The sequence below is a fragment of the Hyla sarda genome, chromosome 1 (genome assembly GCF_029499605.1).
Source record: "Hyla sarda isolate aHylSar1 chromosome 1, aHylSar1.hap1, whole genome shotgun sequence".
Lineage (NCBI taxonomy): Eukaryota > Metazoa > Chordata > Amphibia > Anura > Hylidae > Hyla > Hyla sarda.
Genome location: NC_079189.1, coordinates 572769974 through 572796773, shown reverse-complemented (window position 1 = coordinate 572796773; position 26800 = coordinate 572769974). Strand labels below are relative to the sequence as shown.

The 26800-nt window shown below is 43.1% G+C and overlaps 1 protein-coding gene across 3 annotated transcripts in view; it reads left to right on the top strand.

Moving 5' to 3' along the window:
* DYM (dymeclin) overlaps positions 1-26800 on the top strand; it is a 382495-nt gene that overhangs the window by 161197 nt on the left and 194498 nt on the right. For all 3 annotated transcript variants that reach the window (XM_056543831.1, XM_056543823.1, XM_056543838.1), the window contains 2 exons: positions 7710-7823; positions 12997-13091. In XM_056543831.1, coding sequence (XP_056399806.1) covers positions 7710-7823; positions 12997-13091 — 209 coding nt within the window. The remainder of the gene's footprint in view (positions 1-7709; positions 7824-12996; positions 13092-26800) is intronic.

Here is a 26800-nt window from a genome sequence, read left to right as displayed (position 1 = left end):
GACTTTGCATTGTGTCTTTCCTCTGTTATTTCTCTTGCATATCCGGACCATGAATAAGTTGACAAATAGGTGGTACCCATTATAAGAACCCACCCATAACTGGTAACCCTTAAAGGGGTAGTCCAGCTGTGAAAATCTTATCCCCTATCCTAAGGATAGGGGATAAGTTTGAGATCGCAGGGGGTCCGACCGCTGGGGCCCCCTGTGATCTCTCTGTACGGGGGCCAGGCTCTCCGGCCAGATAGCGGGTGTCGACCTCCGCACGAAGCCGACACGCCCCCTCAATACATCTCTATGGCAGAGCCGGAGATTGCCGAAGGCAGCTCTTCGGCTCTGCCATAGAGTTGTATTGAGGGGGCGTGTCGGCCGCCGCTTCGTGCGGAGGTCGACACACCCCCTTCTCGCGGGCTGTCGGGGCTCCGTACAGGAGATCACAGGGGGCCCCAGCAGTCGGACCCCCCGCGATCTCAAACTTATCCCCTATTCTTAGGATAGGGGATAAGTTGTTCACAACTGGGTTCACCACTGGACTACTCCTTTAATTTATAAATTTCCAGGAGGCATAGCAAAGAAACAGCACAACATCTGAGAAAAGAGACTGCAGAATTGTTATATTACAGTGAATACAAATATTTACTATATCAGATGGGTTACGAGGTGACAGATCCGGCTGCGTTTATACGGCTGTCTAGACCCGTCTCGTTCTTCTCCCATCAAAAATAAAAACGGACTTTAAAAAAAAAAACGAACAAGAACGGATGCAAACGGATGTTATCCATTCATTTGGATCCGTTATTGTTCAGTTAATAAAAAAAAATATTTTTTGGTTTTGAGCATGCTCAGAAGTAAAAACGGATCAAAAACGGATTGAAAAAACGGATGGCATTAAAGGCTCATCTGTTTTCCATAGACTTCAATGTTAAATTTACTGTATCCGTTTTTCTTCCATTTTTTTGATGAGAGAAAAAAATACTGCATGTCTTTTCTCCCGTTAAAAAAAACAAAACGGAAATGAGCACAGACAGGTGCAAACGGATGTGTAAGGATTGTAAAGAAATCCCATTGACATCAATGGGATTATTTTACAACCGTTTGTAATCCGTTTACAAGCAGCAACAACGGAACCTAAACGGGGACAGACGTCCGTGTGAACGCACCCTATGGCTGGGTTCACACCACGTTTTTGCAATACAGTTCCCATATATGTTTTCAATTTGAAAACCGTATGGAACCATATTGAAAATCGTATGTATTGACTCTCCAATGAAAACCATATTCCAAACGATGCATCCGGTTGTGTCCGTTTTGCATCCTGTACGGTTTTGTCAGGTTTTTTCCTGTACCCAAAACCGTAGCCTATGGTGAACGGTGAAGAACCTTATTGAAACGTATACGTTATTTTTTAACATGGGAGTCAATGGGAAACTGTACAGAGCCGTATGTGCATACAGTTCCATCCAGTTTGCACCATACGGTTATTGACTTTGCACAGTTTTTTTCTTGGAATTTCAATCAAACAAGTGAAACTTTATTCATAATGGATTCAAAGTTAAAAACTTATATTTTTTTTTCTTAAAAAACGGATGCAACTGGACATCATTTTTTAAACCTTATATGGATTCAAATTTGTACACACGTTTTGATACAGTTTAGTCCGGTTTAGAGGAATCCGTTTTCAATCAAAAACCTGATATGGGAACTGTATTGCAAAAACGTGGTTTGAACCCAGCCCAAAATGGAAATTTCCTTGTGCCTTTTTTTTAGTTTGGACTTCCAGGTCAGAAGTCATCTGATCACGGACTCACAGTAAACGTAGTTTTCGAGACACATTAGTAAATATTTTTCCTGCAGGATACTGAAATAGAAGGGGCCGGGATTCCTGACCTGGGAGCACGAATTGATGTTTCTTTTAGAAAGCAGCCATGAATGTGATGTCCAGCTCTGGTCTATGGAAACGTGCTCGCGTCTATTTGACAAGCGAAAGATAAACACCATATATAACCCTGAACAGCACATAGTGTGTAGTGTGAGTACCCACAGGAGCATTCACACTTTATTGAGGCCATAAACTATGTCCTAGATGTCTGGTGGGTTTATGAGCATCCATGTCATGTCTGGGGGGGCCACATTCCAGATTTTCAATATATATCGAGCTATTGTTGAGTGAGAGGCATCAGATGCAAAGCCTAAATATCTATAGGGGTTGTTGTCAGCACTTATGTAATGTTGGCAATACACATGTCAGCCAAACTTGTTGATAATCTTTTGTGTATATGGAGACCGCCCTGTCTGCGAGTGTTGGAGAAAGAAAGATCGATCATGTGGAAATCCCTTGGTGCCAGGGGAGGTAAGTTGATGCCAGAGGGGGCAGAGACGTCTGGCAGGGGGCGGAGGGGTTCTGTTGGAATCCTCTGCTCAGTCTGAAATGTCCTACTACAGAGAATAATTCACCTGCACAGTAAATGCAGGCAAGTCATACCAAACCAGCTCACTTCTCAGTGGGTAGAAGGGGAGAAGAGTGACTGAGCATGTGTGTCCTAAAACACTCAGCCCTGTAGATAGACAGGGGGAGCAACTAAGCATGTAAGTGGGTAGAATGGAGGCACACATGCTCAGTCACGCTCCCTAACAGTCAAGTCAGTAAGTGGATGGGGAGAGAGACTGAGCATGTGTGTCCTCCAGCTCTCTCCGCTCAGTGAATGGACGGGGACAGTGACTGAGCATGTGTGTCCTCCAGCTCTCTCCGCTCAGTGAATAGGACGGGGACAGTGACTGAGCATGTGCGTCCTCCAGCTCTCTCCGCTAAGTGAATGGGCGGGGACAGTGACTGAGCATGTGTGTCCTCCAGCACTCTCCGCTCAGTGAATGGACGGGGACAGTGACTGAGCATGTGTGTCCTCCAGCTCTCTCCGCTAAGTGAATGGACGGGGACAGTGACTGAGCATGTGTGTCCTCCAGCTCTCTCCGCTCAGTGAATGGGACGGGGACAGTGACTGAGCATGTGCGTCCTCCAGCTCTCTCCGCTAAGTGAATGGGCGGGGACAGTGACTGAGCATGTGTGTCCTCCAGCACTCTCCGCTCAGTGAATGGACGGGGACAGTGACTGAGCATGTGCGTCCTCCAGCACTCTCCGCTCAGTGAATGGACGGGGACAGTGACTGAGCATGTGCGTCCTCCAGCACTCTCCGCTCAGTGAATGGGCGGGGACAGTGACTGAGCATGTGTGTCCTCCAGCTCTCTCCGCTAAGTGAATGGACGGGGACAGTGACTGAGCATGTGTTTCCTCGAGCTCTCTCCGCTAAGTGAATGGGCGGGGACAGTGACTGAGCATGTGTGTCCTCCAGCACTCTCCACTCAGTGAATGGACGGGGACAGTGACTGAGCATGTGTGTCCTCCAGCACTCTCCGCTCAGTGAATGGACGGGGACAGTGACTGAGCATGTGTGTCCTCCAGCACTCTCCGCTCAGTGAATGGACGGGGACAATGACTGAGCATGTGTGTCCTGCTCTCTCTGCTCAGTGAATGGACGGGGACAATGACTGAGCGTCCTCCAGCTCTCTCCGCTAAGTGAATGGACGGGGACAGTGACTGAGCATGTGTCTCCTCCACCTCTCTCCGCTCAGTGAATGGGACGTGGACAGTGACTGAACATGTGCATCCTCCAGCTCTCTCCGCTAAGTGAATGGGCGGTGACAGTGACTGAGCATGTGTGTCCTCCAGCACTCTCCGCTCAGTGAATGGACGGGGACAGTGACTGAGCATGTGTGTCCTCCAGCACTCTCCGCTCAGTGAATGGACGGGGACAGTGACTGAGCATGTGTGTCCTCCAGCTCTCTCCGCTCAGTGAATGGGACGGGGACAGTGACTGAGCATGTGTTTCCTCCAGCTCTCTCCGCTCAGTGAATGGACGGGGACAGTGACTGAGCATGTGTTTCCTCCAGCTCTCTCCGCTCAGTGAATGGGCGGGGACAGTGACTGAGCATGTGTGTCCTCCAGCTCTCTCCGCTAAATGAATGGACGGGGACAGTGACTGAGCATGTGTTTCCTCCAGCTCTCTCCGCTCAGTGAATGGACGGGGACAGTGACTGAGCATGTGTTTCCTCCAGCTCTCTCCGCTCAGTGAATGGACGGGGACAGTGACTGAGCATGTGTTTCCTCCAGCTCTCTCCGCTCAGTGAATAGGCGGGGACAGTGACTGAGCATGTGTGTCCTCCAGCTCTCTCCGCTAAATGAATGGACGGGGACAGTGACTGAGCATGTGTTTCCTCCAGCTCTCTCCGCTCAGTGAATGGACGGGGACAGTGACTGAGCATGTGTGTCCTCCAGCTCTCTCCGCTCAGTGAATGGACGGGGACAGTGACTGAGCATGTGTGTCCTCCAGCACTCTCCGCTCAGTGAATGGACGGGGACAATGACTGAGCATGTGCGTCCTCCAGCGCTCAGTAGGTGGTTGTGTATGTTGCTGTATGCTCAGAACACCAGGTGGTACCTTACTATGTAAATGTCATAACGGAATGGTTATTTTTATCCGTATGTAAATGACTAATAATGTTAATTTTTATCCATCTATGAAGTCTTAGTCTTAGGTAGTTATTTTCTGAAGACAACTTATTTTAATGTTTGGCAGTAAAAGTTACATTCTAATATGAGAATAATTTAATAAGACTACATGTATACTCAAATCGGCCAAGCAAGCATGTTTATTTAAACGCATTAGGACGACACTTCTGGCAGCCACTTATCTCCCGGCTCCAAATTCACATTTTAACTGCACTTTGGTGGTTGTGGGATCCAAGTTCTTTTGGTAGGTAGTAAATCTCTTGTATCCTTGACTCTGGGATGAGTGTTCTTACCTACACTGACTCTAGCCATGTGAGAAGGGCTACGCTAGGACAGGTTTTTATGTTTTATAAGTAAGTAGGAATATTTCCATTCACTGACAGCAAGCAAGAATTTTGTGAGAAATTAAAACACTAAGGGGTTTATTTACTAACGTGATTCCGACTCTTTTGTTTGTCTGGTTTTGCGCCCAAATTGTGTCGCACGTCCCATGCGACACAATTTGCGACCAAAACATACCAAAACCCTCCATTTTACAAGAAAAACCCAAAAAGGAGGCGTGGCCCTGACAAAAGGGGCGTGGTCCCGGCAGTTTTGAAAAATCCCTGCATATTTACTATGGCTTCCACAGAAAATGTAGTGGATTTGAGCTGAGGAAAACCGGACAGATCAGAACAGTTGTTAAAAAAGCAAAACGTAGGGAAAAGTGCAAAATGTACGGAAACCTTAGTAGATACCTTGGAAAAATACCAGTCGGAAATCAAAACCCACAAATAAAACTCCACTTCACTCTTAGTAAATAAACCCCTAAGTATATTAAAAAGTTTCCGAATTTTTCACAGTACAGTAATATGGTTTTATTTACAGAATACTGAGCGATCAGGGGGGATCACTAAGTCTGGGTACCATTGCTCACCCATTGTTCTTCCACCCCATCTCCGTCTTTGTTATAGCCGGTCGTATCCCTGGCGTACTGCCCTCAGCAGGCCGGCATCTTTCCAGCCCCCGTCTCCAGCGCCAGCATTTGCGGCTGGATCCATTTCAGTCATGTTTCACAACAGTAAATAAATAGTTATTCGGCAGCCCGGCCTTTATGTTGGGATTTACAGCGAGAATATTCTACTGAATGAGAGGCAGGAGAAAGGAATTACCACATGCATTTCTATTGATCTCCCATCTGGTTCTCATATTATTGATCCCCGCTTATTTGACATGTAATGTTGGACAGAAGACTTGGCCTTGTTCAGTTTTTGTGTTGGTTGCTAGCTGACGGAATCTGTTCTCTATTATTCTCAATGTTAAAAATGGCTGGTTATCAAATTATGAGCCCCTGCAGTCCTGGAGAACCCAAGTTACACATTTCAGTCCCCGAGTCTTTCTTTCTTTCAGCCTTTTCTTAGTTAGTCACTGTTCACATTTTGGCTGAGCCTTCTGTCAGATGTGTATATTGGGAGTATTGCCTGACTAGTATCTTCAGTGAAAGACTCCGAAGTTTACCGGATGCTACAGACTTTTCTTACGGAATACCTCTGTATAGAGTAACAAAAGAAACAATAAAAAGGGCTCCATAGTGTAGTAATGTCAGCAACGCCTAATCACAACGCCTCTGGGGGGTAGCAGGACTCAGCGGAGCTGAAATCACTTTATTGACCAAAATTCCAGGCTTTTCGTGGCTCCAAGGCCGCTTTGTCAGGCATCTGTATAGAGTAGTCTGCTATTCTTTACATCCTGTACTGATCCTGAGTTATATCCTGTATTATACTCCAGAGCTGTACTCACTATTCTGCTGGTGAGGTCACTGTGTACATACATCACTTACTTATCCTGTACTGATCCTGAGTTATATCTTGTATTATACTCCAGAGCTGTACTCACTATTCTGCTGGTGAGGTCACTGTGTACATACATTACATTACTTATCCTGTACTGATCCTGAGTTATATTATGTATTATACTCCATAGCTGTACTCACTATTCTGCTGGTGGAGTCATTGTGTACGTACATTACTTATCCTGTACTGATCCTGAGTTATATCCTGTATTATACTCCAGAGCTGTACTCACTATTCTGCTGGTGAGGTCACTGTGTACATACATTACATTACTTATCCTGTACTGATCCTGAATTATATCCTGTATTATACTCCAGAGCTGTACTCACTATTCTGCTGGTGAGGTCACTGTGTACAGACATTACATTACTTATCCTGTACTGATCCTGAGTTATATCCTGTATTATACTCCAGAGCTGTACTCACTATTCTGCTGGTGGGGGTCACTGTGTACATACATTACATTACTTATCCTGTACTGATCCTGAGTTATATCCTGTATTATACTCCAGAGCTGCACTCACTATTCTGCTGGTGAGGTCACTGTGTACATACATTACATTACTTATCCTGTACTGATCCAGAGTTATATCCTGTATTATACTCCAGAGATGTACTCACTATTCTGCTGGTGAGGTCACTGTGTACATACATTACATTACTTATCCTGTACTGATCCAGAGTTATATCCTGTATTATACTCCAGAGCTGTACTCACTATTCTGCTGGTGAGGTCAATGTGTATATACATTACATTACTTATCCTGTACTGATCCTGAGTTATATCCTGTATTATACTCCAAAGCTGTACTCACTATTCTGCTGGTGGAGTAATTGTGTACGTACATTACATTACTTGTCCTGTACTCATCCTAGCACATTTTCTGCTTGTTCAGTGTCTGCACAGAAGATTCTCTTTGTATTTTTGGTAAGTTTCCTCTTTATTCCAAGCTCTGGACAGTCATTTGATGCAGAAAAACTGCATTATAGTAAGTAGGTCAGCTAAACAAAGTATCTATGGGAAGACTTGGTGACAGTTTCCGATAATAACTAGCAGAACCAAAGTGACTTAAAGGGGTACTCTGGTGGAAAATTTATATATATTTTCTTTAAATCAGCCGGTACCAGAAAGTTAAACAGATTTGTAGATTACTTGTATTTAAAAATCTTAATCCTTTACAAATCTATTTTAACTTTCTGGCACCAGTTGATTTGAAAAAAAAAAATAAATAAAGTTTTTCAGGGGAGTACCCCTTTAACTTTTATTCAGATTCTGTCAGTTTTCATTTATTGATTCTTCTACTTTGTCCCTGCAGATATTGAAGAACATCACCTGGTATTCAGAGCGGGTGCTGACTGAGATCTCTCTGGGCAGTCTGCTCATTCTGGTGGTGATCAGAACCATTCAGTATAACATGACTCGCACAAGGGTGAGTAGAAAGAACACAGGAGCACAGCGAATCCCTGGTCAGCTCCAGGCAAACAAAACTCTGTCCTTAAAGGGGTACTCCGCCCCTAGACATCTTATCCCCTAACCAAAGGATAGGGGATAAGATGTCTGATCGCGGGGATCCCGCTGCTGGCCGTGACATCTCGAATCCACCGCCTGCTTCAAGAGTTGGGGTGGCGGAGTACCCCTTTAAGTCTCTAGTCATCATTGCATTAAGTGATTCATTCAGAGCTGGAATCTCTGTAGCAGAAACTTATGCAAAACTCGTTCAGCTTGGCTTAAGTTCTATAATGCACAGTACTTTGCTTCCTTGCATTCTGCAACGTGTATTTTAGTTTACTTCAGACTGACATTCAGTTTCTGAGAATTTGCAGCCTGTCTATCAGCCAGCCTGCTTGATAGGTATAAGGGACAAGGACCCTGAATCAGCTGACTACAGATAGGCGACTTCTTTCCTATGGGAGGAGATTCTAACTTCGTTAACAATCCCCAGCCATTTTTAAAGGGAATGTATCTCCCAGACAGATACTGAAATATGCTTTTTTTTCCGAATCTGTTTCTTTTTTTTCTGATTTGTAATTTTATTTTATTTTTTGCATTATGACGAGAGCAGCCATCCTAAACTGTTTTAACAGCATTTAAGGATATGCTTTACACCAGGACCCATGGACATAAACAGCAAATAAACAGGACCATTTAGATGAATTGAAGTCACTACTGAGCATTCTCTTTGACCTTTACAGAGATCATTATTAAAGGGGTACTCCGGTGAAAACCTTTTTTCTTTTAAATCAACTGGCTCCGGAAAGTTAAACAGATTTGTAAATTACTTCTATTAAAAAAATCTTAATCCTTCCTGTACTTATTAGCTGCTGAATACTACAGAGGAAATTCTTTTCTTTTTGGAATGGTCTCTGATGACATCACAAGCACAGCGCTCTTTGCTGACGTTATTATAATAATAATAAGTCTTTATTTATTGTTGTCCTTAGTGGGATTTGAACCCAAGGCCCCAGCACTGCAAGGCAGCAGTGCTAACCACTAAGCCACCATGCTGCCCTTAGCATACATCTGGTATGCATCTGGTATTCATGGTTGCTAAAATGGACAGAGATGTCAGCAGAGAGCACTGTGCTCGTGATGTCATCAGTGTTCCAAAAAGAAAGGAATTTCCTCTGTAGCATTCAGCAGCTAATAAGTACTGGAAGGATTAAGATTTTTTAATAGAAGTAATTTACAAATATGTTTAACTTTCTGCCACCAGTTGATTTAAAAGAAAAAAGGTGTACCCCTTTAAGGGAAGGGGTCTGACCTCTGCTGTGAATGGTGGTGGATCCAGTGTTCTCTCTCTACTGGTGTCACCTTTCACTGTACTCCTTGTCGGCTCTGAGAATAAAGGCATGACTGGGGAATTATCTGTACAGAACAGGGAGGTACAGCTGAAAAAACGCTTTAGACTTGTCATTTTCTGATGACACATTACCTTTAAAAACTTCTAAGGCTGGGAACACACAGTACAGAAATGCAGCCGATCTTCTCCAGCTGAAAAAATGAGCCAAAACCTAGAAGTGGATTAAAATGGAATAATAACCCACTGCAATTTACCATCGTGTGAACATGCCTTAAAGGGGTACTTCGCTCCTCAGCGTTTGGGCCAAACTGTTTCGACCGCTGGAGCTGGCGCTGGGAGTCCGTGATGTCATAGCCCCGCCCCCTTATGACATCACGTCACGCCCCCTCAATGCAAGGCTATGGGAGGGGGCGTGACAGCTGTCACGCCCCCTCCCATAGACTTGCATTGAGGGGGCGTGATATGATGTCATAAGGGGGCGGGGTTATGGCATCACAAGCTCCCAGCTCCAACGTTCGGAACAGTTTGTCCCAAACGCTGAGGAGCGGAGTACCCCTTTAAGGCAGTGTTTCCATACCAGTGTGCCTTCAATTCTTACAGCTGTTCCAGAGGCATGGCTGAACAGATCTTCTGATCGCCTATATAAGGCTGTGTTCACACCACGTTTTTGCAATACAGCTCCCGTATACGTTTTCAATTTGAAAACCGTACAGAACCATATTGAAAACCGTATGCATTGACTCTCCATTGAAAACCACATGCCATACCATGCATCCGGTTGTGTACTTTTTGAGTCTTGTACGGTTTTGTCCATTTTTTCCTGGACCCAAAACCGTAGCCTACCACGTTTTTTTTGTCCGGGTGGAAAATCGTATTGAAACTGTATACGGTTCCTTTAACATGGGAGTCAATGAGAACCGTAGAGAACTGTATGTACGGTTCCATCCGGTTTGCACAATACGATTTTTGAGTTTGCACATGCACAGTGGACACCGAATGGAATGAAAAGTTAAAAACTTATCCTTTTTAAATTTTATTTTTTTTTTAACGGATGAAACCGGACATCATTTTTCAAACCGTATACGGGATAAAATTTCTACATATGTTTTTATACAGTTTAATCCGGTTTTGAGGAATCCGTTTTTCATCAAAAACCTGATACGGGAACTGTATTGCAAAAATGTGGTGTGAATCCAGCCTAATGCAAGATTGCTGGCAAAAGTCCTCTAGTGGGACTAGTTAAAAACTGAAAAAATAAAGTTGAATACAATTTTGTAAACCCCCACTCCCAAATAAAAAGGCACAAAATCCCCATTTAAAATACATTTTAGTGTAAAACATAAAATAATTTAAAAGACCTTTACATATCGCTATCGCCATATCCAGAAGGATATCCATAAAAATATACCATGATGTATCCTGCAAGATAAATGCTGTAAAAAAAAAAAATTTTTTGTGAATTTGGCAGTATTTTTCTAATTTACCTCCCAAAAAGATAATAAAAAAAAAACAATCAGAAAGTTTCATGTACCTGAAAATGATACTAGTAAATTTACTTCCTGCAAAAAACAATCCTCCAACCAGCTATGTCAATAAAAAATAAAAAATAAAAAGCTATGGACAACACATTGTTTTCTTTTTTAATTAAAAAGTGTTTCTATTGTGCCCAACTAAAACTTGAAAAAAAATAATTTATTTTTTTTTTTAAATCTCTTTAATCGTACTGACCCATGGAATAAAATATTTGTTATTTTTACTGTACGGAGAATGGGGTGAATTCAAAACACTAAAAAGAAAATACATTATTAAATTTGTTTGGTCATCCTCTAAAAAAAAAAAAAAAAAAAAAAATTATAATAATAAAGTTTGACCAGTAAGTTATATAAAACCTAAAATGGTAGAATTAAATATTAAAACCTGTCCCGCAATAAACAAGCGCTTGTGTGGTCATAATGATGGAAAAAGAAAGGATAGCTGTTAGAATGCGACAATGAAAAAGAAAAGGTTTGAGCTGTAAGGCCCAAATTGGCTTGGTCATTAAGGGGTTAAACAGATGACGTCGGGTTCATCCAGATTGTCGCACTAAATTTTTTCCCGCAGTGACTGATGTCGGTTGCGTGTTTTGGGAAGCTTGTGTTTTTGTATCTAGTAGAGGCCAGTGATGGCAGCCAGCAAATATTTGGAATCCGAATTTGTAATGACATCAACACATATTTAATTAAAATAAAAACCCTCCTCGGCGCCCGGATCCAGATTTTAGCTTGAATTCCGTAAATGAATTGTAACGGCTCAGATTACAGCGTGACCACATTACCCAATCTCTATCGAGGCCCTGCCCAATTCCTTAATCTGAAGGGTCATTTGTGGGTCCATACTTCATGGTAAACAAGTAAAAACAACTTACTGCATAGAACAGTGTTCCCCAACCAGGGTGCCTCCAGCTGTAGCAAAACTACAACTCCCAGCATACCCGGATACACTGGCATAGAATCTGCAAGACGAAAGACATAGAAGAACTTAAAGGGGTACTCCACTGGAAAAAAAAAAAAAAAAAAAAAAAAAAAAAAATAATATATATATATATATATATATATATATATATATATATATATATTTTTTTTTTTTTTTTTCAATCAACTGGTGCCCGAAGGCTAAACAGATTTGCAAATGACTTCTATTAGAAAATCTTAATCCTTCCAGTACTTATCAGCTGCTGTATGATGTACAGGAAGTTCTTTTCTTTTTGAATTTCCTTTCTTCTTGACCACAGTGCTCTCTGCTGACACCTCTGTCCATTTTGCCAACTGTCCTAAGAAATAGAAGACACTAGAAAGAGAGTAAGGATATGTTCACACATACAAGACCTGATGCAGATTTTTCTGCAGATTTACTGCTGCTGATTTTGCTTCCCATTGACTTTAGTGGGTAGCAAATATAGGGTAGCTGCAGAAAATATGAAGCAGACCTTTATGTGTGAATGTACCCTTAAAGTGCCACTAACCCTAAAATCAAGAGTCTTAAAGGTTTACTCCACTGGAAAACATTTATTTGTCTGGTGCCAGAACAGACATGTAAATTACTTCTATTAAAAAATGTTAATCCTTCCAGTACTTTTCAGCTGCAGTATGATCCACAGGAAGTTCTCTCTTTTCGAATTTCCATTCTGCTTGATCACAGTGCTCTCTGCTGTCCAGAGTAGGCGCAAATCCCCATGGAAAACCTCTCCTGCTCTGGACAGTTCCTAAAATAGACAGAGGTGTCAGCAGAGAGCACTGTGGTCAAGCAGAAAGTAAATTCAAAAAGAAAAGAACTTCCTGTGGAATATACAGTAGCTGATAAGTACTGGAAGGATTAAGATTTTGTAATAGAAGTAATTTACAAATCTGTTTAACTTTCTAGCACCAGTTTATTTAAAAAAAATAAAATGTTTTCCAGTGGAGTACCCCTTTTAAGCATCACAAAATAAAACTCCTTGCAAGATGACATGTTACATGTGCATGTGAGACATTCTGGGAGATTTATCAAAACGTTGACCAGTTGCCCATAGCAACCAATCAGATCTCTTCTTTCATTTTTAAAGGGGTACTCCGTTCCCTTGCTCCGAAAGCAAGGGAACAGAGTACCCCTTTAACAAAGCCTCTGAAACGTAAAAGAAGCGGTCTGATTGGTTGCTCTGGGCAACTGGTCAACTTTTCCTCTTGACAAATTGAAAAATCTCCCCCAATTGTGTAGCAGAATGACTATATATATATATTACTATAAAGGTACAGAATTGATTAATAAAACACTTTTTATCTTGCAGGACAAGTATCTGCACACGAATTGCTTGGCTGCTCTGGCCAACATGTCCGCTCAGTTCCGCTCCCTTCATCAGTACGCTGCGCAGAGGATCATCAGGTATTGTCATCTCACTACAATTGTCTGTGCATCACATTTGTAAAGTATTATAGAGATAACAGGTTGTGTACATAATGTAGAGAATACCTTTTCGGATTAAAGTAGCCGGTCCAGCTTCTCTAAGCCCCAGTGATCAGGCTTTATGGTAAGGAAGCCACTCCTGGTCACACATTTTTCTTGCTGTAGCCAATGGAGCATGCAAAGCAGCATATGTGTAGTGCAGTGTTTCCCAACTAGGGTGCCTCCAGCTGTTGCAAAACTATAACTCCCAGCATGCCCGGACAGCCAATGGCTGTCCGGGCATGCTGGGAGTTGTAGTTTTGCAACAGCTGGAGGCGCCCTGCTTGGGAAACACTGGTGGAGTGCATGGGACAGATCATGTCTGCCAGCGCAGTTAAAGGGGTACTCCAGTGGAATACATTTTTTTTAAATCAACTGGTGCCAGCAAATTAAACAGATTGGTAAATGACTTCTATAAAAAAAATCTTAACCCTTCCAGTACTTTTTAGCAGCTGTATGCTACAGAGGAAATTCTTTTCTTTTTTAATTTCTTTTTTGTCTTGTCCACAGTGCTCTCTGCTGACACCTGATGCCCGTATCAGGAACTGTCCAGAGCAGGAGAAAATCCCCATTGCAAACCTATGCTGCTCTGGACAGTTCCTGACATGGACAGAGGTGTCAGCAGAGAGCACAGTGGACAAGAAAAAAAAAAGAAATTAAAAAACAAGTACTGGAAGGGTAAAGATTTTTTTAATAGAAGTCATTTACAAATGTGTTTAACTTTCTGGCACCAGTTGATTTAAAAAAAATTTTTTTCCACCGGAGTACCCCTTTAAGTATGTGCCTACTGTCTGTAATGGCCTCTTACCCTAATGTGCCTTAAGGAGAAGTTGGTCTCATGGCACAACCCCAGTTAGAATGTAATTAATAAGAATACGATTATTATACATGTAACTGGTGTTCCAAAGTTCTTCCCTTCTGTTTTTGAGTTCTATTCTACATTTAGCATCATACATGACCTGACATCCAGCATTGGTTGGAGATTTTTGTAGTCTGGGAAGTATTGTCCACAAGCTAGAATAACCCCTTCCTGATATTGTGGGGTATCTCTATCCGGAAGTCACGGCTCCTGTTGTAGAACAGAATGAGTTCCCCATAAACTTTGTAAACAGAATAAAACTTTTTCATCCCCGTAGACATTACTATTCATAAGCACCAGACATACAGGTAGATGAAAGAACCCCACTGGGCTTGGGGGAGGGGGCCCGCCAGGGGTGATCAGAGATAACGTCTCTATTAGAAATGTAGGGTAGTCATGGGTGTATCTTATAAGAACGGAAACATTTGGAGTTGGCTCAAATTTGGTGCATCTTGGTCTTTAAAGGGGTGATGCCAGAAAGTTAAACAGATTTGTAAATTACTTCTATGTAAAATCTTAATCCTTCCAGTACTTATCAGCAGCTGTATACTACAGAGGAAGTTATGTGGTTATTTTCTGTCTGACCACAGTGCTCTCTGCTGACGCCTCTGTCCGTGTCAAGAACTGTCCAGAACAGGAGAGGTTTGCTATGGGGATTTGCTTACTCTGGACAGTTCCTAAAATGGGCAGAGGTGTCAGCAGAGAGCACTGGGGTCAGTTGATTTAAAAAAAAGAAGCAGCAAAGTACTCCTTTGAATGAGAAAATGATATCTATGTATAGTTTGGCCACAAATGTTTGCAATTTTTTGCTTTTTTTCCTAAAAAAAAAATTTTTTAAGAAACTTGGAGACCACCTGCACTCTTCGTGGGAGGCCGCTCTGACTTTTTTGGGCAGACCGCTTGCACTTCCCTGGGAAACTTCAAAACTAGAGAGAATAGTCACAAAATATTTTTTGTAGATTTGGTGCATTTTATTATTTTCAAATTTTTTTTTTTTTTTTGCACAGTTTTCGCAGACACTTTGGCCCAGATGTATCAAACTGTGTGAGAGAAAAAGTGGAGAGATTTTTCCACAGCGACCAATCACAGCTCAGCTAATGAGCTGAGGTAAAGTGAAAGCTGAGCTGTGATTGGTTGCTGTAGGGAAATCACTCCACTTTTTCTCTCAGACAGTTTGATAAATTAGGGCTAAACCGCTGAATGAATGTGGGCGATTTCTTTTTTTCCTAAAATAGTTTAACGCACCCTAGATCCCAGAAAATCCTCTATAAATTGTTACCACATGATCAAATAGTCATCCCTCAGAGATTACAAGTCAGTAGATAGGGCTTGAACGGAGAGATAAAAAAAAACGACAAGGGGGCCCTCCCTGAAGAGGTATATTCACTGGCGTGCTCCCTCCACCACACCGAAGTGATATACCAACCTTTGTATACGTAACGGCACCAATAAAGTGCAGCAAGGATGATGGCAGAGACGGTTGTATAAACTGGCTGCTGCACTCCGACCGGTACCGGGCTCCTTGATTGGAGGCCGATTGGTACGTGGTGGGATGTTGTAGTTGGAAAATAACCTAGTTTCCGGAGGCCTTCGACTTTCCTGGCATGCTGGGAGTTGCAGTTTTGCAACAGCTGGAGGCACCCTTGTTGGGAAACACTCATCTACTGACTTGGTGGGTTGTTGCAGTGGAAAAAAAAACTGTTTCCGGAGGCGCTGCGCAGTTTGTGGAATGACGAGGCAAGAGACAAGCGGCACAGGATAACGAATGGTTTTATTTTTGTGAAAGGGACAACGCGTTTTGGCATTCACCAATGCCTTCCTCAGGTGCACTAACAGTACCCAGGAACAGATTTTGCTGCGTGCTGGGGTGCTGGTCCGGACGTCCTGACTGGGATCTGTGCTGGCGCGGTCTCACTGATCCCGCCAGCACAGATCCCAGTCAGGACGTCCGCACCAGCACAGAGCAAAATCTGTTCCTGGGTATTGTTAGTGGACCTGAGGAAGGCATTGGTGAATGCCAAAACGCGTTGTCCCTTTCACAAAAATAAAACCATTCATTGTCCTGTGCTGCTCGTGTCTTGCCTCGTCATTCCACAAACTGCGCAGTGCCTCCGGAAACCGTTTTTTTTTTTCCCCCACTGCAACAACCCAAGTCAGTAGATCGGTGTTTCCCAACCAAGGTGCCTCCAGCTGTTGCAAAACTACAACTCCCAACATGCCCGGACAGCCTTCGGCTGTCCGGGCATGCTGGGGGTTGTAGTTTTGCAACAGCTGGAGGCACCCTGGTTGGGAAACACTGCAGTACATTGACTGCAGTGAACAGGATTCCATCATGTCCGGTACGTTTCCAGCAGAGATGAGGATAGTTTCTTTGCCTATGTACACTCATTGATCAGAATAGACCATTAGATGGTTACCCCTGATATATTTGGGAGGCGTAAGTGTAATGACTGGATTCCTCGGACCGGGAAACCTTCTAAATCTTCTGCCTCTGAGTTTTTACAGTGTTTACTCAACCTCGCAGTGAAGCTACAATAGGAAAGTGCACATAAAAGGGATTTATAGTGTTTAGGCGAAGCGCAGCGTCTGTTTGTACAGCAGAATAAAGATTTGTGATCGCCATAATAAAATATGGAAAATAAAAATCCTACAACCTGTGAAATGGTCTGCAGTGACGGCCGTGTGCTCGGGGAGGCCGTGAGAATTATCGCCTCTCATTTCACAGGTCTGCTATTGTTGGAAATGTTTTTGGCTAAAAGTTATACACTACACTATGTGAAGCGGCCCCAGCAATCTGGACCCCATCTAATGATTATTGATACAAATGACCTGTGGGTATGATTGAAAATCGGGAAAAAATTGGCGCAGTTGCATTGATAAAAAGTACCTTAATTTCAAGGCATATTTTTATGAATGCAGTTGCTCCAGCTTTTTTTTGTTTGTAATATTGCTGCTCGGCTCCATTCACATCTCTGCAGTACCATATACAAATGAAAAGGAGAAAAAAAGCGGATATACTAAAATGCAGTGCACACCTATCAGTAACAACAATATTCTGTATAAAATATTCATCTTTATTAGCAAAAAATATACAAACATACATGGATACAAAATTTGCAATTAAAAACAATTAAAATTGCTCTAAGGCCGGGTTCACACCACGTTTTTTGCAATACGGTGCCCGTTTACGTTTACGGAACCGTATTGAAAAACCGTATGCATTGACTCTCCATTGAAAACTGTATGCCAAACGATGCATCAGGTTGTGTCCGTTTTGCATCCTGTACGGTTTTATCAGTTTTTTTCCCGTACCCAAAACCGTAGCCTACCTCGGTTTTTGGAACGGGTGAAACCTTGCATTGAAACATATAAGTTTTTTGTTCAACATGGGAGTCAATGGGAACCGTACAAAACAAGTGAAACTTTATTCATAATGGTGTAAAAAGGTAAAAATTTCTTTTTTTTTTCTTAAAAAAACTGATTCAACCGGACATCATTTTTTAAACCGTATACGGATTAAAATTTGTACACACGTTTTGATACAGTTTAGTCCGATTTTGAGGAATCAAAATACAGTTGATCTAAATTCCAAGTGCCAATGATTGCCAGCACTTGCAAAAGATATTAATGGTCTAGTTCTAAAGGCTTTTGATTAGGTTCCCTATGGTATAGAGCAGGAGATGTGCTAGTGGCAGCATCCCTGGTGATCTCGAGATGTAAGGGCTTGATGTCAGTATACCCTGCTGGTCAGGGAGGTGGTTAACCCCTTCAGGATGGAGCCCATTTTGGCCTTAAGGACCGGAGCATTTTTTGCACATCTGACCACTGTCACTTTAAACATTAATAACTCTGGAATGCTTTTAGTTATCATTCTGATTCCGAGATTGTTTTTTCGTGACATATTCTACTTTAACATAGTGGTAAATTTTTGTCGATACTTGCATCCTTTCTTGGTGAAAAATCCGTAAATTTGATGAAAAATTTGAAAATTTTGCATTTTTCTAACTTTGAAGCTCTCTGCTTGTAAGGAAAATGGATATTACGAATACATTTTTTTTTTGGTTCACATATACAATATGTCTACTTTATGTTTGCATCATAAAATTGACGTGTTTTTACTTTTGGAAGACACCAGAGGGCTTCAACGGTCAGCAGCAATTTTCCGATTTTTCACAAAATTTTCAAACTCAGTATTTTTCAGGGACCAGTTCAGGTTTGAAGTGGATTTGAAGGGTCTTCATATTAGAAATACCCCACAAAAGACCCCATTATAAAAACTACACCCCCCAAAGTATTCAAAATGACATTCAGTCAGCGTTTTAACCCTTTAGGTGTTTCACACGAATAGCAGCAAAGTGAAGGAGAAAATTCACAATCTTCATTTTTTACACATACGCCCTATGTCCTGAAGAGGTTAAAGGGATACTCCGGTGACAAAATATATATTTAATTTTATTTAAATCAACTGATACCAGAAAGTTATACACCTTTGTAAATTACTTCTATTTAAAAATCTAAATCCTTTCAGTACTTATCAGCTGCTGTGATCTCCAGAGGAAGTTCTTTTCTTTTTGAATTTCCTTTGTCTGTCCACAGTGCTCTCTTCTGACACCTCTGTCCAGGGCAGGATAGGTTTTCTATGGGGATTTGCTCCTACTCTGGACAGTTCATAAAGTGGACAGAGGTGTCAGCAGAGAGTGCGGTGGTCAGACAGAAAATTCATTTAAAAAGAAAATAATTTTTTGTGGAGCATACAGCAGCTGCTAAGTACTGGAAGGACAAATATTTTTAAATAGAAGTCATTTACAAATCTGTGATATTTGCAAGAACAGATAAAGCACCCGGCACTGCTAATCCAATACGCCAGCCAAAATGTACGGGATGGATAATGCTGCTGTGACCTCAAGGCGGACCTTACTAGCTACGTGGAGGTGCAGACCAAAGCAAGCAGGTAACTCAGATCAGTAAGTTTAACGAAGAAGAACAGAAGTCGCACTCATCACCAGAAGCAGTATACAAAGTCTTGTCCTTTATTCACACCGGCAGAGTTTGAATAAAGGACAAGACTTTGTATACTGCTTCTGGTGGTGAGTGCGACTTCTGTTCTTCTTAGTTAAACTTACTAATTTACAAATCTTTTTAACTTTCTGGCACCAGAAAAAAAAACTAGTTTTTCACCGGAGTACCCCTTTAATGTCAGGATCCCTTTTGGTCCAGGGCCCTAAAGGGGCCAATTCTAGTATTTTTTTGTGACCTGGGAGTATAAGGGGTTAAAGATCTCTGATGAACTAGAGTAATGAGGTAGTTAATTTCAGTATCCCTGGTGGTGTGGGGCAATGTAGCATTAATATAAAGATTCTAGTTTTCTAGGGCAGTCAGGTGGTTTATTGCAAGATCCCTGATGGAGGGTGTGGAAGAGTTAATAATGCATGCTTGATTTCTACTGGTTGCTCACCTCTGCTCCATTGTTGTTTTGCCTTTAAAAGGTGGGTGAACACTGATGGTTCAGCTTCCCTATTCCTTCCTGCACTGATCATACAGATGAGCGCAGAAGGGGGTATATTGAGGAATGTACAGCTATAACTGTTTGGTCACACAGACCTCTCTAATTCAGCCTTCACTCATCTGTATGACCACAGAGAGGACTGTGCAGCTATAACTGTATGGTCACAGAGTTCTCTCTATTAACATAAAGATGAGCACGGGGAGGGGAATAGAGAGGACTGTGCAGCTATAACTGTATGGTCACAGAGTTCTCTCTATTAACATAAAGATGAGCACAGGGAGGGGAATAGAGAGGACTGTGCAGCTATAACTGTATGGTCACAGAGTTCTCTCTATTAACATAAAGATGAGCACGTGGAGGGGAATAGAGAGGACTGTGCAGCTATAACTGTATGGTCACAGAGTCCTCTCTATGATCATAAAAATGGGTGCAGGGAGGGGAATAGAGAGGACTGTGCAGCTATAACTGTATGGTCACAGAGTTCTCTCTATTAACATAAAGATGAGTACGGGGAGGGGAATAGAGAGGACTGTGCAGCTATAACTGTATGGTCACAGAGTTCTCTCTATTAACATAAAGATGAGCACGGGGAGGGGAATAGAGAGGACTGTGCAGCTATAACTGTATGGTCACAGAGTTCTCTCTATTAACATAAAGATGAGCACAGGGAGGGGAATAGAGAGGACTGTGCAGCTATAACTGTATGGTCACAGAGTTCTCTCTATTAACATAAAGATGAGCACGTGGAGGGGAATAGAGAGGACTGTGCAGCTATAACTGTATGGTCACAGAGTCCTCTCTATGATCATAAAAATGGGTGCAGGGAGGGGAATAGAGAGGACTGTGCAGCTATAACTGTATGGTCACAGAGTTCTCTCTATTAACATAAAGATGAGTACGGGGAGGGGAATAGAGAGGACTGTGCAGCTATAACTGTATGGTCACAGAGTTCTCTCTATTAACATAAAGATGAGCACGGGGAGGGGAATAGAGAGGACTGTGCAGCTATAACTGTATGGTCACAGAGTTCTCTCTATTAACATAAAGATGAGTACGGGGAGGGGAATAGAGAGGACTGTGCAGCTATAACTGTATGGTCACAGAGTTCTCTCTATTAACATAAAGATGAGCACGGGGAGGGGAATAGAGAGGACTGTGCAGCTTTAACTGTATGGTCACACAGTCCTCTCTATTAACATAAAGATGAGCACGGGGAGGGGAATAGAGAGGACTGTGCAGCTTTAACTGTATGGTCACACAGTCCTCTCTATTAACATAAAGATGAGCACGGGGAGGGGAATAGAGAGAACTGTGCAGCTATAACTGTATGGTCACAGAGTTCTCTCTATTAACATAAAGATGAGTACGGGGAGGGGAATAGAGAGGACTGTGCAGCTTTAACTGTATGGTCACAGAGTCCTCTCTATGATCATAAAAATGGGTGCAGGGAGGGGGTAGAGAGGACTGTGCAGCTGTGACATTATGGCTACACGGTTCTCTCTGATCATAAATATGAGTGTGTGGAGGGGATAGAGGGGACTGCAGCTATAACTGTGTGGTCAAACAGTTCTCTATGATCATAGGGATGAGTGCAGGGAGGGTAGTAGAGAACACTGTGCAGCTATAACTGTATAAGGCTGCATTCACACCTCGTTTTTACATTACGGGTGCCGAATTCGGCTGGGGGAGGGGCAAACCGGGCTCTCCTGTACCCCAGCCGCACCAGCGCTGAACTCCTTTTACTTTAATGAGCCGACCGGAGTCAAACGGTGACTCCGATTGGCTCATTTTTGACCCGTATGCGGTTTTGTAACCGGACCTAAAACCGTAGTATACTACGGTTTTACGTCCAATCAGGAAACCGGATATGGGTCAAAAATTTGCTGACCGGAGCCCGGTTTGCCCCTCCCCCAGCCGAATCCGGCACCCGTAATGTAAAAACGAAGTGTGAATGCAGCCTCACTCAGTATAGGGGGGGATACACTCTTCACGAGCAGCTTAGAGGGAACATTGCCTGTGACTTTTTTTTTTTCTTAATTTAAAATGTAAATTAATTCTTCATACCTGGTGTCCTGCCCGTGCACGATCCTTTAAACATTGCTTGTGGGATTTGTCATAAATCTAGGTAACTGGTCTCATTATGGGCGCTTTCTGTAAGAGCCCCATAGCCAAGTTGGCGCGGCCTGGTACAGAAATTCATGCAGTGTTACAGTGATGGAACTGGCGCCATCATGGGATCAGAGTCACATGGAACAAAGCCGACCACTGAGCCCACCATAGCTATGCCGGTCCTGCAGACAATTGTCACTTCTCCTCGATCCGCTTCATTTAACAGGACTTTTGTAGTGCTAATTGGTTTACTAACAAAATCCAGTGTTGAAAAGGGGAATTTTCCAAACATGTTTTTTTTTTTTTTCCCCCCAGTGTTTAAATTGGCATGGCTGAAGTTTTCCTTTCTTGGGAACCGAACGCCCACCGAGACGGACCACGTGTGCTTAATCTTGGCATGTGGGAACCAAAGTTTTCCATCCCTCTGTTTAAGGTCATATGCCCCACAGTTTAAAACATCAAACAGCGTCATTTTATCAAGCGCTGGAAATAGGCCTGTATTTATGAGTGTGTCTGCCGGGGTTTACTGCAGGAGGAGCGCAGCTGTAAGGGATGGCATTTACACAACGGAAAAAGGATTCAGTCTGTATCTGCGGAGAGTGTGAGCCGGCCGGGTATGATACAAACACCCCACAAGACTGGCACATTCTTTCCTATGCAGTTACTGAAGAGCCGCACATATTTCATAGTAATGTAGAGGGTGGAAGCTCGGTGTTACCGGTCATTGTCTGGTCCTGCTCTAATTCTAAAGAAAGTCACTTATAACAGTGGTCTCCAAACTGCGGCCCTCCAGATGTTGCAAAACTACAACTCCCAGCATGCCCGGACAGCCAACGGCTGTCCGGGCATGCTGGGAGTTGTAGTTTTGCAACATCTGGAGGACCGCAGTTTGGACACTAGTGACTTATAATGACAACCTATTTGGGCTTATGGGCATCCTTGCTTGGTACCCCATTTACAAGCTCTTTAACCTCTTAAGGACCAAGCGTTTTTTGCACTTTCCTTTTTCCTCCTTACATTTTAAAAATCATAATCCTTTAAATTTTGCACCTAAAAATCCATATGATGGCATTTTTATTTTATTTTTGCGCCACCAATTCTACTTTGTAAAGACATCAGTCATTTTACCCAACAATCGACGGCGAAACGGGAAAAAAAAATTGAAGAAAAAACGAAATTTTGTAACTTTTGAGGGCTTCCGTTTCTACTCAGTACTTTTTTAGGTAAAAATGACACCTTCTCTTTATTCTGTAGGTCCATACGATTAAAATGATTTCCTACTTATATAGGTTTGATTTTGTCGTACATCTGGAAAAAAATCATAACTACATGCAGGAAAATGTATACGTTTAAAATGGTCATCTTCTGACCCCTAAAACTTTATTTTACCGCGTATGGGACCGTGTGGGGACTAATTTTTTGCGCCGTGATCTGAAGTTTTTATTGGTACCATTTTCGTTTTGATTTGACTTTTTGATCGCTTTTTATTCATTTTTTATGGTATAAAAAGTGACCAAAGAATACGCTGTTTTGGACATTGGAATTTTTTTGGGCGCTTACACCATTGACTTTCCGGTTTAATTAACAAAATATTTTTATAGTTCGGACATTTACGCACGCGGCGATACAACATATGTTTGTTTTTATTTACACACTTTTTTTTTTTTTTTTAAATGGGGAAAAGGGGGGTGATTTCAGATTTTTATTAGGGAAGGGGTTAAATCACATTTATTAACTATTTTTTTTTTTAACTTTTTTTATGCAGTGTAATAGCCCCCTCTAGGGGCTGTAATGTTGCATACACAGATTGCAGGCACTGTTCAATGCATTGCCATAGGAATGCATTGATCATTGTTCTCTGTGTCAGATTACTCAAGCCTGGATTTCAGGCTTGGAGCAATCAAACGCCGATCGGACATCCGGGTAGAAGGTAAGACCATCTGGGTAGAAGGTAAGCCCGCTGTCCTCTCAGCTGTTCGGGACGCCGCGATTTCACTGTGGCGGTGCCGAACAGCTCCACTGAGCTAGCTGGTATGGATTTCTCCCATTTTAGACGCCGCAATCAACCTTGATCGCAGCGTCTGAAGGGTTAATACCGGACATCAGCCCGATCAGCAATGTCCGGTATTAGCCGCGTGTCCTGGTTGCTGATAGCAACCGGGACCCCGCATATACGAAGCGTGCTCAGCTTCTGAGCGTGCTTCACAGATCAGGAGCCGGCCAAGAACGTAAATATACATCCGTGGTCGTTAAGGGGTTAAAGAGTACCTGTCATCAAAAAAACTTTTTATATGTTGTTAATAAATGTATTAGAAACAACTTTCTAATACCATGTCATTTAAAAAAAATTATATTTATATATTTATTTTGACTTGTAAAAACTGACCACTAGGGGTCTCCCTACATGTCTAGGCTGCAAGTCTCTCAAAGTTCAGACTTATGCATGAGTCCAAACTCTCCTAGTGCAGCCAGGACACCGACGAGCACAGCGCAGCTCCCTGCCTGTCAATCAAACAGACGGGAGCGAGCGCTGTGCACGCTGCAGGGCGCACCTCAGCTACATTGAACACTGCCTGCAGTGAGCAAGCTTTGAAGGAGGATTATGAAGGAAATACTGGGCGAAAATGGAAAAGAAAAACTGTGGGGGCAACATGAAAGATGTATGAAGAGGTAATGAAGAGGGCAACATACCAGCAGCATAATATAAAGTATGGATCGACCAATATCGTTTTTTCAGGGCCGATACCGATAATCGGTGGAGGTTAGGGCCGATATCGATAACTTATACCGATATTCCGGTATAAGTTATCGGCTATTTATCCCCCCGCGACACCGCTGCAGATCATTGATTTAAAGCGGACACTTTAAATCAATGCACTGCAGTGGCTTTTGCGGTGCCATAGACCGCTGCCGCCACCCGTTACTCTCCCCCTGCCTGTCCGGGGGTCCTGAGTCCTATCACCGACACCCTCGCACCGCTCCACCCACCGCCGTACCGCTCCGCGCCCTTACCACCGCGCCGCGTCGCACCCCCCACCTCCCCGGCCCCATTGCCTTCCCCATCCCCGGTTTTATAATTACCTGGGCCCGGGGTCCACTCTACATCTGGCTCTGGTGGTGTCCTCCTGAGCTGTCACTGTGCGCACTGACGGTGACGTCACGTCACTCGTCATTGCGCACAGCGTAACGCAGGACGCAGCAGGAGCCAGAAGTAGCGTGGACCCTAGCCCCCGGGAACAGGTAATTATAAAACCGGGGATGGGGGAGGCAATGGGGCCGGTGCGGCTGGTCGGGGGGGGGGGGGGTTTGGGGCGTTCACGGTGCGGCGGGTCGTGGGGGGGGGGTGTTGGCGGTGCGGGGGGTTTGGGGCATTATCGGCTTATCGGCAGGGTAATTGCCAATACGGATAATGCCCACAATCGTGATTATCGGCCGATAATATCGGCCAAACCAATAATCGGTCGATCCCTAATATAAAGCAATGGAGATCCTATAAACAGGATGGAGGATAACTAACAGGGATCATCAATCATGGGAATGAGGGTCCCTTGTCCCCCAAGTGAATTAAGCTGCTGTGCACATATACAACTGCTGTTCTAAACTGCTGTGCTGAACTCAACGTATACAGTGAATGAAGCTAAGGCCGATCATGCGCGTTGCACTCCCTTCATTGCAGGTACATTTCACCATCATTCTCATGATTGGTAGAACAAATCCCACCGGTTGGAGCCCTACTAATCCCCTAGTTATCACCTATCTTATGGAGAGGGGATAACTTTTAAAGTGTATCTGTCATATCACAGAAAAAAATTATTCTTCTGTTACTCACTAGGGCATGCAGATGCTTTTCATGTCTTTTTTTTATGTGTTTAGATTCTGTAGTTAACTCACAAATCCCTTTGTTCTGCTGCTCAATCATTCTGACATCCAGTGCTCAGGAAGGGGCGTGTCCGAAGCAAGCACTGAGCCCGCCCTCACTCACCATGCATTCACTTCCTCCCTGTGTCTGCTGTGCTGTGCTGGGTCTCTTCATCTGATCACTGCAGGCTGCTCTGTAACCCCCTCCCTCTGTTTTCATGCTGCAGTCTGATAGGACAGGAGTGAGCACCTCCTGGACTTTGTCCCAGCCTGTGCTTCAGCTGAGACAAAGATGATGCTGCAGTCAGACAGGATTATGTTCTGGATGATATGAGGACCCCTAGTGGTGTTTTTTATTTATTTTTTATTTTTTATAAGCCATGATTTCTATAAGAAGGCGACAAAACTTTTTTATGAAGTTTGCTAAGATGTACAACATATAAAAAGTTAAGGGATACTCCCTTTAATTCAGTCCTCATATCAGACTCCAAAATCCAGATCAGTCAAAAAAAAAAAAAAACGTTAGCGGCCCATACACGTTAGGTGTCAGACAAATGCTTATTTGGTTGAATGCTCTCTCTCCCAGTCCTTCCTGAATACATGTATGCTCTTTTTGGCTGTACATGCATTTGTTTTTATTAGGGCTATAGGGGTGAGCCACTGCCAGACACCTCATGTTGAAATCCAGCTGCATGATACTTCTCTCCCGACATCATCTGTAGAATGAACCTGACAATTTCAACACATTTGGCCAGCCATCTAAGGCAATGTTTTCCAACCAGGGTGCCTCCAGCTGTTGCAAAACTACAACTCCCAGCATGCTTTGAAAACCAACGGCCACAATAGCATCAGTCAGCAGGGAGTGGTCTACTTGTTGACAGTTTCGAGGCAGCCACATTTTTTATATTTTTTATTTGGTAAATAATATGTGAATGCATAACTAAGACCCTAAACTATAGAGCTACAGCCTCTCTGTAACCTGTAGCCTCTATGTTCTGCTCTACAGCCCTTTATATGCTGGCTTTTTTATGTTTTCTTGAGTTTATGCAGGGGATTTTGAGAAACCCGTAGTGCACTGCCATCCATTCTGGCTTCTCAGCATTAGCCATGTTAGAACCTACATAGTAAGGTCCAGCTTACATCAGTTTTGTCAACATATAGACCAATGTTTCCCAACCAGGGTGCCTCCAGCTCCAGCAAAACTACAACTCCCAGCATGCCCGGACAGCTGTTGGCAGTGCCTATTGCAGTGTTTCCCAACCAGGGTGCCTCCAGCTCCAGCAAAACTGCAACTCCCAGCATGCACGGACAACCACT